Raw genomic sequence first — 11,763 nt, forward strand, 5'->3', positions numbered from 1 at the left:
TGGTGATCTAGATTATCAGGTTTTTTTTGTTTTTTTTATTTTTTATTTTTATGCTTTCTCGCTTCATCTACTAAGCCTCATTAATGTGAAAATCATGGCTCTAATACCACTAATGAGAATTTAAGGTTAAAAAACAGTTGTATATGTGGAATTTTACTTAACATCTAAGCATACATGCCACCTAAAATGGATCTATGTATTTTTCACATCTAATAGCAACATACTTATGAAAATACAACTAAAACCCTATGAATCAAAATTCATGGTTAGGGATACATACCTTTTAATGATTCCAATCAAGGTAATCAAAACCTTGTTGTCTCATTGGAATACCTTGTGCCAATAGTATGCAAGACTTTAATGTTTCACACCCACAACACAATAAACCTTAAGTTTAAGAGGAGATAGGAGAGAGAGGGAAGACTTTTGAATTTTGACTTTGGAATAGGTCAGCTGAAAATTCATGGGTTAACACCTTATTTATATCTTCTTGAAAACCCTAGAAACCCTAAATATGAACATATAATAATAATATTTCAAATCCAATCTATTAGTTGATTATAAATCGTTTAATAATTCATTATCTTTTTAAACGAGATGTTTATGATTTAACTGTAAGGTAATCAAAAGTGAAATAAGATTTGGCCATTGCAATTTGCACCTCTAACTTTATGTTATGCTAATGAAAAACATAATGGCACGAGACTATCACAAAATACAAATCGTTTAATTGTTTTATAACTTATATTTTCTAATAACATATGATGGCTAAAACTCATTTTAGTTTTTATATTTATTATTAGTGTTGTTAGAATAGTGTTGTTAGAATCTATTACAGAATATTTTGACATCAATTATAAACATCTTTTATTTATAATTTTATCTTTTTCTTTGATTCATTGTATTTACATTATCAATAATTTATATGGTTAATTCTTTTTCCATATGTTGTAATAGTCGATCAATTTATTCTGTAATAAAAAATTAGAACCCCAATATCGACAATTTGAGAAGCAATTTTGAAATATTAATAAACGACATAACATGTTACAAGATCGGTTCCAATATTCGAGGGTTGTAGGATCCAATTTTAATAGGCTTATATATAAAAAATGACCAAAAACCATAGATAAAATTATAAATTTCAACATATTTTAACCATATATTTGTTTTACCGTGCAACGCACGAGAATTAGTGGCGAATTTAAATACAAGTATGGTGGGTCACTTGACACACCATTTTTTTTTTCTTTTCACAAGTTATATATATATATATATATATATATATATATATATATATATATATATATATATTATAGTTTTTAGTGATCTACTATATAAAAATTAAATGAACCACCTTATTATTTATTGTAAAGAAAAAAAAATATGAATAAGATTTTAAAGCCCATATCCTATAAGTTAATAGCCCAATATTTTTATTTAGGGTATACTCTAACATACATAATCTAATACAAATTAAATTAAAACAAAAAAATTGTGAGTCAACGAAAGCATTACATTCAAAGAAGAGGTTTCTTTCATTCAAGTAGGGATTGGGATTTTGGGGTATCCGAGGTAGCCACACAACACAATAGGTAATATTCATCTTTTTTAAAAAAATAAAATATGAAATTCTTTTTTCATTTAAAACCATTAATTTTTATTTGTTTGGCTTTTCAATTGCATATAATTTAGGTTTACTTTTTTTTAATATATATAGTTTCATACTCTTAATACTGTTAATGTGATATGATTATTTTATTGGTGTCAATTTTTTTGATTATTTGATCGTTGTTTCTTTTAGAAATTAAAATCAAGGATGTCTTTATTTAAGTTTTTTCAAAAGATTGATAAAAAAACAGTTGAAGACGATAATGAGCAACATAAGCATATGAGAGTTGATTTAAGTTCACTACCTGTTGATTCGGCAAAACGACCGGGTATGGAATGCTATCATGTGAATCAAAGAGATGGATTAGAAGGACATACTTGCAAAAAGGTCGTTTTCAACCTCAAAACTACAAGTTTCCACAAAGTACTTTTGGAGGTAAACAACGAAGACTCAATATATCTTGGTTTGATGACAACAAATATTGGTTAGAATATAGTATAAAAGAGAACGCCGCCTTTTTCTTATGTTGTTATCTATTCAAATCCGATGTACCAAACCAAGGTGGATCAGATCATTTTGTGAAATCTGGATTCAAAGCTTGGAATAGGAAATCGGGACTAGATGATCATAAAGCTGGAACTCCACATAATATTGATGTCCAAAGGTGTCAAAATTTAATGAACCAAAGGCAATCCATAACATCTGCTTTTGAGAAACAAATCATTTTACAAGAAAAAGAATATCGTACCCATTTGAATGCTTCAATTGATTGTGTTAGAATCCTATTGCGTCAAGGATTAGCATTTCGTGGTCATGACGAGAAGGACGATTCAGATAATAAAGGTAACTTTCTTGAACTTTTACAATAGTTAGCTGATCGATGTGATGTGGTAGATCGTGTTGTGTTAAAGAATGCTCCAAAAAATACACAATTGAAATGCAGTGATATCCAAAAAGATATCGTGCAGGCATGTTCAGATGCAGTTATGAATGTTATTATGGAAGATCTTGGAAAAGAATGTTTGACAATTCTAGTAGACGAGTCACATGATGTTTCTTGTAAAGAACAATTGGCATTAGTATTGAGGTTTGTAAATAAAAACAGGGAAGTTGTAGAAAGGTTTGTTGTCCTTAGACATGTTAGTGACACTTCAGCTTTAACACTAAAGGCTACCATTTATGATATGCTCTCAAAGTGGAATTTGAGTCATACTAGCACTAGAGGGCAAGGCTATGATGGTGCTAGTAACATGAGTGGTGCATTTAATGGATTGAAGACTTTGATTATGAATGAAACAAAATGTGCATACATTATTCCTTGTTTTTCTCACCAATTACAGTTAGCCCTAGTGTTTGTTGCAAAAAATCACATGAAGGTTAATGATTTCTTTGATGCGGTTTCTCGGCTATTAAACATTATTGGATCTTCTTACAAGCGACGAGATAATTTAAGAAAGAACAAGCAGATAAAGTTATGGAAGCATTGGTTGAAGGTTTACTTTATAATTGTACTAAATTTATTGTTAAAATACTTTGTATTTATGTTGTGCTAATTAATTATTTATATGGTAAATTTTAGGTGAACTTGAGAGTGGTATCGGTTTGAATCAAGAAGTAGGTATCAAACGACCATATGGTACTTGATGGGGTTCTCATTTTTCATCTCTATTGAATATCAAGAACATATATTCTTCCATTTGTGAAGTACTTGAAGACCTTGGTAAAGATAATAGTGATCGTGATCGTAAAGCTGAAGCACTTCGCATCTTAAGGTTATTAAAGTCCTTTGATTTTGTGTTTTGTCTACACTTGATGGTTGATATCTTGAGAGTCACAGATCATTTGAATACAACATTACAAAGAAAAGATCATGATATCGTAAATACCATGAATCAAGTAAGAAGCATTAAAAAATCAATTCAAGAAATTTGAGATTTAGGATGGGAACCACTTTTAGGGAATGTTAATTTATTTTGTGATAAACATGATGTTAGAATTGTGGATATGGAAGATGAATATTATGACGGATTCAGTCGTCGAAGAGGTTCACAAGTTAGTAACATTTGATATTACAAACTTGATTTATTTCTTGTGTTTTCTCATTTTCATATTAAAGATTCTTTTTATTTTCAGGTTAATAACTTGCACCACTATCATGTTGATGTATTTAAGGTGGTGATTGATATGCAACTTCAAGAGCTTAACCATCGCTTTAATGAAGCTAACACAAAATTACTTCCTTGCATAGCTTTTTTGTGCCCATGTAAGTCTCTCAAAGCATTTGATTTGAATAAACTAATGGAAATGGCTACACTTTACCAGGAAGAGTTTCGAACAGAATATGATCTTCAAATTCTTGAAGTTCAACTTAAAAATTAAATTAAGGATGTATGAGAAGATGAAAGATTTAATCAATTGAAGAACATTGGAGAACTTGCCAAAAAGATGGTCGAAGTACAGAAGCATATAATATACCGTAAGGTTTATATTCTCTTGAAACGTGCATTGATCTTACCCATTGCAACAGCGAGTGTTGAACACTCATTTTCAGCAATGAAGTTAGTAAAGACTGATGTACGCAAGAAAATGGGTGATCAATTTTTAAGTGATAGTTTGGTTTCATATATTGAAAAAAATGTTTTAGGAAGTATTAGTAATGACAAGATTGTGAAATTGTATCAAGCTATAAGACCTCGTCGAGTACAATTGTAAGAACTTTAAATATTTTTTTCTATTACTTATATAACTCAACCCGATCTGAACCCACAATAGATTTTTTTTGTATATTTTTTTGTATATTTAATTTAAATAGTGAACCATGTGGTTTTAGGTTCTAGACTCGCCACTAACGGGAATACACCTAATATATATATATATATATATATATATATATATATATATATATATATATATATATATATTGTTGTGAATAATTGGTGGCGTTGTAAGTAATTGGTGGATAACATAATAATTGGTGCATGGTAAATTTGTTAATGTTTTTAACTAGTTACAATTATATGTTAGTAAAATTTGTAGTATAAATACCCCTCCATTGTAAAGAATGAGACACTCCAAAAGTTATAAGAGATATAACTCTCATATTCTCTCTAAATATTCTTTCTTGTCAATTTAAGTTATTATCAAAGTTTAGTAGTTTGTTTTGGTTTATAGTTACATTTATTACGCTTAATTCATAACACGTTATCAGCACGAAAGCTCCAATCAAGGTTATTAAACAAGTGGAAATCACATGTCTTAATCAAGGTATGTATTACTTAGTAAAAACATTATTAATTATAAAACATCCATCATATTAAAATAATGATGATACTAATGAATTAATAAAACTTATACATTATGGACTACTAACAATTTTTATTTCTTATACTAACCTTTCTTTATGTATTCAAATTTTTATACATACTAACATTTACATTATGCAACTAGCTTTTATTTATGCATACTAACATTTATATTATGCAACTAACTTTTATTTATGCATACTAACATTTAAATTATATTTATTTATACATGTCAATGTTTATTTTTATTTTAGATACTCTTCATAATTTTATTTTAATATTTACTAATATTTATTAATATATCTAATTAGTAAAATTACACAAAGTAAAGTTATGTATTACTTTTAAATCTTATTAAATGATTTATAAAATACATATACATATATACACAACGGAAATGTATAGGTAACGGTTATAAACATAAAAAACAACGGTTATATTTTTTTTACCAGAAATAAACATCTTTACACTGCTTATTTTACCCACAACAAATATTTCTCTCTTCTATCAAACAAATTAATTTCAAGAAATCAGTATTCAAGATGATTCATCCTTTTGTGATTATCATGACTATAATAGTCATGTTACTTTTCATCCCAATCCTCAACATCGAAGATAATATGGAATTTCATCTACTTTTAGGTTTGTATGCAATGTTAGCTTTACCGCTTCTTTTTTGTGTAATATTTATTGAAATAAATTGATTTTAATTTTAATTTTAATTTTTTTTAAAATTTATAGTTACATTATGTCCAACATTGCAAAGCTCGAGTTTACAGCACTTGAAGTTAGTAGGAGAAACTATGTGCCATGGATGATAGATGTAAAAATGCATCTTGAGTCCATGGGAATCTCAAATGCTATATATGAATTTAATAATAGTTTGGCACAAGACAAAGCAAAAGCACAAGTTTTCTTTCGTAAGCATATTGATGAAATGTTGAGATTTGAATATCTTGATGTTACTGATCCAAGTATTCTCTGGAATCTTTCGAAAGAAAGATTTGATCATCAAAAGGAAGTTATACTTCCAAATGCTAGAGATGAATGGAGAACACTGAGGTTTCAAGACTTCAAAAAGGTAAATGAATACGACTCAGCTTTGTTCAGAATATGTTCACAACTCAAATATTATGGACGAGAAGTTACCGATGAAGATATGTTGGAGAAAACTTACTCCACATTTCATGCAACAAAGATTTCCTTGATGCAACAATATCGGATGCAAAAGTTCACAATATATTTTGAACTGAATACATTTTTGCTTGCTGCAGAGCAAAACAATGAAATTTTGATGAAAAATCACGAATCTCGTCCAACGGGATCAGTAGCACTTCCTGAAGCAAATACTACAAATATTGATGGTCATCGAAACAATACACGTGGACGAGGGCGTGGTCGTGGTCGAGGACGAGGTCGTGGCTATTTTAATCGAAACCAAAGCCATAATCAGAACCATAATTCTGGTCGTGGACAAGGTAATAATCGTGGTCGTGGCCAGAAAAAGAATATTTACCAACATTCACAAAGAAACAATTTCCACACACAAGATAAGGCAAAAGTAGCAAGGCATGACACTGGGACATCACAAAAATCTGATGGTCCATGTTATAGATGTGGTAGCACGGGCCATTGGTCAAGGACCTATTGCACACCTGCACATCTTTGTCAACTTTATCAAGAGTCCATTAAAGGAAAAGGAAAAGAAGCAAACCTCTTTGATAATGTTGAATTCACTCTGCTAAATGTTGTTGATTTGAGCAATGACATGGAAGACATAAACCAAAAAAAAATCTATTATTGTTCTAGTAAAACTGTTTTTCCTTCATTTGTTTTTCATGTAATGCCTTTCCTTCAATAAATGAACCTTCTTTTGAATAATTATTATGGTTATGTTTATTCACTTATTATTCTTTACATGTGTGAAGTTTAATATGAGTCCAATTGGAGCGCAACACCAAGAAAAGATTGGAGATCTTTGTATATCATATAATGGTAGTACACATACTATTCTGAAATCAAAGAAATATTTTTCAAACCTAATACCAAAAAAAACAATCATACATACAATATCAGGTCCTGCAGACTTGATAGAGGGAACCGGGAAAGCCCATTTTATATTACCAAATGGTACAAGATTTTGTATAGAAAATGCCTTATTTTCTCCAAAGTCTAATATAAACTTATTAAATTTCAATGACATATATTTCAAAGGATATCACACAAAGACTGTGACCATTGAAAATAAGAAATATATGTATATTATAGACAAAAATCATGTGCTTGAAAAACTACCAACACTTGATTCCGGTCTGCATTATACATATATACATATGATTGAATCAAATATTGTAATCGAAGGAAAACATTGTGATCCTGGGACATTCAGTTTATGGCATGATAGGTTGGGCCACCCAGGATTAACAATGATGCGAAGAATAACTGAGAATACACATGGGCATCCATTGAAGGACCAAAAGTTCCCTCAATCCAATAACATAAAACCATGTACATCTTGTTCCCTTGGAAAGTTAATTATAAAACACTCTCCAATGAAAGTTGAAAGAGAATCACCTAGATTTCTAGAAAGAATTCAAGGTGATATATGTGGACCGATTCACCCTCCATCTGGACCATTTAGATACTTTATGGTCTTAATAGATGCATCCAGCAAATGGTCTCATGTTTGCCTATTATCAACTCGTAATATGGCATTTGCAAAGTTTCTTGCCCAAATTATTAAATTAAGGTCACATTTCCCTGATTATACTATCAAAAGAGTGACGCTTGATAATGCTGGTGAATTTACTTCACAAGCATTTAATGACTATTTTATGTCTGTCGGAATTGTTGTTGAGCATCCAGTTGCTCATGTACACACACAAAATGGTTTAGTTGAATCACTAATTAAACGTCTCCAGCTAATAGCTAGACCATTGGTTTAGTTGAATCACTAATTAAACGTCTCCAGCTAATAGCTGGATCATTGATATGCATGAGACCAAGTTCATATCATGTATATTCTCCACTAGAACTTGTTTTCAGTCAAGAACCAAATATATCTCATTTGAGAATTTTTGGGTGTGCAATATATGTCCCTATTGCACCACCTCAACGGGCAAAAGTGGGTCCTCAAAGAAGGTTGGGAGTATATGTTGGTTATGAGTTAGTCTTTATTATAAGATATCTTGAACCATTAACATGTAATGTTTTCACAGCACGCCTAGCAGATTGTCAATTTGATGAGGCAAATTTCCCATCATTAGGTGGAGAAAAGAAGATTTTGGAAAAGGATGTGTCATGGCATGAGCCTTCTTTATCATATATTGACCCTCGCACAAGGCAATGTGACATGGAAGTTCAAAACATAATGCATTTCCAAGAAATGCCAAATCAATTACCTGATGCATTTACTGGCACAAAAAGGGTGACTAAATCATATATACCAACTGTCAATGTTCCAACTCGAATTGACATTCCACATGGACAATCTGATGAGAAAGTCACTCAAGAGTCTAAAACACGCCTGAAGCGTGGAAGGCCATTTGGTTCTAAGGATAAGAACCCACGAAAAAGAAGAGGAGCAGAAAATGCACTAGATCATGAGGAAAGTGTTCTTGGAGAAACACGAATTATTCAAATTCCCCTGGGAAAAGAGGATGATGCACAAAATTATGGTCAGCCAAATAGAATATGTGACCAAAATGAAACTGACAGTATAAGTGTAATATTTTCTTATTCAGTTTCATGTGATATTATGAATGATGATCCTATACCACAATCTGTCATTGAATGTCAAAGAAGAAATGATTGGGCTAAATGGAAGGAAACTATGCAAGTTGAATTAAATTCTCTTAACAAGAGAAAGGTTTTTGGGAACATTATCCTCACACCTGAAGTTGTGAAACCATTAGGATATAGATGGATCTTCATACGAAAAAGAAATGAGAAAGACGAAATTGTAAAATACAAGGCCAGGCTTATTGCTTAAGGTTTCTCTTAAAGACCTGGAATTGATTATGAAGAAACTTATTCACCAGTAGTGGATGCAACCACTTTCATATCTTTAATCAGTTTGGCAGTATCTAAAAATTTAGAGATGCGTCTTATGGATGTTGTTACAGCTTACCTGTATGGATCACTTGATAGTGATATCCATATGAAAATCCTTGAAGGATTTAAAATGCCTGAAGCGTTAAGTGCAAAACCCAAAGAAATGTATTCTATAAAATTAAAAAGATCTTTGTATGGTTTAAAGTAATCTGGGCGCATGTGGTACAATCGTTTAAGCGATTATTTGACAAGTAAAGGTTATAAAAATAACACTATTTGTCCATGTGTATTTATTAAGAAAACAACATCTAGATTTGTGATCATAGCAGTCTATGTTGATGATCTGAACATCATTGGAACGAATAAAGAAATCCTTGAAGTGATTGAACTTTTAGAGAAAGAATTTGAAATGAAAGATCTTGGAAAAACCAAATGTTGTCTTGGTTTGCAGATTGAGCATATGCCTAACGGAATACTTGTGCATCAATCAAATTACACAGAAAGGGTCTTGAAACGTTTCAATATGGACAATGCAAATCCTTTAGGCACTCCAATGGTTGTTAGATCATTAAATATTGACAAGGATCCATTTCGTCCATGCAAAGAAAATGAAGAAGTCCTTGGTTTAGAAGTACCATATCTAAATGCAATTAGAGCTCTTATGTATCTTACTAATTGTACTAGACCTGGCATTTCTTTCGCTGTAAACTTGCCAGCAAGATTTAGTTCATCCCCAACAAAAAGACATCAGAATGGAATCAAACATATTTTTCGATACCTTCGAGGAACTAGTGATTTAGGATTATTTTACCCTAACAATTCAAAACAAGGCTTGATTGGTTATGCAGATGTAGGTTATTTGTCCGATCCTCATAAAGCTAGATCTCAAACTGGATATGTATTCATGAATGGAGGTACTGCAATTTCCTGGCGTTCTCAGAAGCAAACACTTGTTGCCACATCCTCAAATCATGTTGGAGTAATTGCACTAAATGAAGCTAGTAGAGAATGTACATGGTTATGATCGATGACAAAACTAGTTTTAACTTCATGTGGACTTGAAAAGGATATATGTCCAACTTTAATTTATGAAGATAACTCAGCATGTGTCACTCAAATAGAAGAGGGTTATATCAAGAGAGACAGGAGAAAACATATACCTCCAAAGTTTTTTGAATACACTCAAGAGCTTATAAAGAACCATCAAATTGAAATCAAATATGTTCAATTTAGTAACAATGCAACAGACCTTTTTACGAAGGCACTTCCTACTGCAATCTTCAGAAAACATGTCCATGGCATCGGAATGCGACATGTGCATAGAATATAATGTGACGAATGTCTAAATAAGGGGGATTCAACTATACACTGCACTCTTTTTCCTTTCGCTAAATTTTTTCCCACTGGGTTTTCTTTAGCAATGTTTTTAATGAGGCATTACATCAAAGTTGAACGCTAAAATGATGTCATCTAAGGGTGAGTGTTGTAAATAATTGGTGGATGACATAATAATTGGTGTATGGTAAATTTGTCAATATTTTTAACTAGTTACAATTATATGTTAGTAAAATTTGTAGTATAAATACCCATCCATTGTAAAGAATGAGACACACCAAAAGTTATAAGAGATATAACTTTCATATTCTCTCTAAATATTCTTTCTTCTCAATTAAAGTTATTATCAAAGTTTAGTAGTTTGTTTTGGTTTAAAGTTACATTAATTATGCTTAATTCATAACATATATATATATATATATATATATATATATATATATATATATATATATATAACTAGGAAAATGCATACGCGTTGCGCAAAATACAACAATATATTTGGAATCTTTACAAATATATGTTTTTTAAATATATCAATGACGTTGCTGTTGGCTCTTATATAATAAATCTTATAATAAGTTGGTACAAAAATTGTTTGTATTCAATTATATGATAATGTAGACATTTTCAAAATTTGTTTGGCCCAAAATTGGGCCTTCAGTTGAATATCAAGAAAATTGTGCTCTTTTGGCCCTCATGTGATGGAAGGAAGTTGCGTGAGGGGCTATTCCTAGTTGGAATCGGGAGGGCACCATTGGGGTTGAAACTTCTCGGGGGAGATGTTAGCAAAGATGCTTGTTTCATTAACAACTTATCCATAAAGAGAGCTGAAGGCGTTGTGAATTTGATATGCCTTCTTCCCTGATTGTCTGCCCACAGAGTAAGCTCCTTCTACTTCGGTCTTGTATGGGTATTGCTAAACTTTTCTTTGGGCTGAGGACGTGCCAACCCATTGACCTGGAGGAGGCGGCGTTGTTCTTCAATAATGGATTACGCGGGGCGATTGAGGACATTGTGGTTTGTGGTGGTCCCTTCTTTGGTGACTTACAGTGGCGACTTGCTTCCCTACCCATTCAGTTTGGTGGTTTGGGTTTATACTCGGCAGTAGAGGTTACCTTATATGTAACGACCCAATTTTCACGTCCAAAATTTTCATTTTTGATTAAGTGATTTGCAAAACATTTGTAACAAAATATCATCCGATCATATCATTAGATAAAAACATGTCTCGTATCTGAAAACCGAATCGTAAAAACATAATAATGTCAGAGTACAAATCCCATAATAAATCATAATGCTGAAAACAAAGAGTGTGTGTATGATGTGCCGCTACCGCGCCAGCTCCTTCCCATTCGCTGTAGAGGTACCTGAAACCAAAACTGTAAATTATAAGCACGAAGCTTAGTGAGTTCCCCCATCGTACCACATTCATACAATCACTTAGCATACATACCGTCGGGC

General features: G+C 31.6%; 3 protein-coding genes across 3 annotated transcripts in view; all 3 read left to right on the forward strand.

Moving 5' to 3' along the window:
* Positions 1–3,991, forward strand: part of LOC145010221 (uncharacterized) — a 76,791-nt gene extending 72,800 nt beyond the window's left edge. Inside the window, exons 3-9 of the mRNA XM_078968788.1 lie at positions 1,863–2,024; positions 2,102–2,455; positions 2,507–3,105; positions 3,192–3,206; positions 3,293–3,384; positions 3,607–3,664; positions 3,746–3,991. Of these exons, the coding sequence (XP_078824914.1) occupies positions 1,863–2,024; positions 2,102–2,455; positions 2,507–3,105; positions 3,192–3,206; positions 3,293–3,384; positions 3,607–3,664; positions 3,746–3,991 (1,526 nt within the window). The remainder of the gene's footprint in view (positions 1–1,862; positions 2,025–2,101; positions 2,456–2,506; positions 3,106–3,191; positions 3,207–3,292; positions 3,385–3,606; positions 3,665–3,745) is intronic.
* Positions 3,992–4,057: 66 nt separating this feature from the next.
* LOC145010222 (uncharacterized) lies at positions 4,058–6,775 on the forward strand. The gene is made up of 2 exons (XM_078968789.1): positions 4,058–4,287; positions 5,656–6,775. Exons 1-2 carry the CDS (start codon positions 4,058–4,060, stop codon positions 6,773–6,775), a joined length of 1,350 nt encoding a protein of 449 aa, XP_078824915.1.
* Positions 6,776–7,622: 847 nt separating this feature from the next.
* Positions 7,623–9,991, forward strand: LOC145010223 (uncharacterized). The gene is made up of 4 exons (XM_078968790.1): positions 7,623–7,787; positions 7,886–8,591; positions 8,658–8,875; positions 9,266–9,991. The coding sequence occupies exons 1-4, from the start codon at positions 7,623–7,625 to the stop codon at positions 9,989–9,991; spliced, it is 1,815 nt and encodes a 604-aa protein (XP_078824916.1).
* The last annotated feature ends 1,772 nt before the right edge of the window (positions 9,992–11,763 follow it).

This window comes from Lactuca saligna, chromosome 8, assembly GCF_052625555.1.
Source record: "Lactuca saligna cultivar CGN05327 chromosome 8, ASM5262555v1, whole genome shotgun sequence".
Classification (NCBI taxonomy): Eukaryota; Viridiplantae; Streptophyta; class Magnoliopsida; order Asterales; family Asteraceae; genus Lactuca; species Lactuca saligna.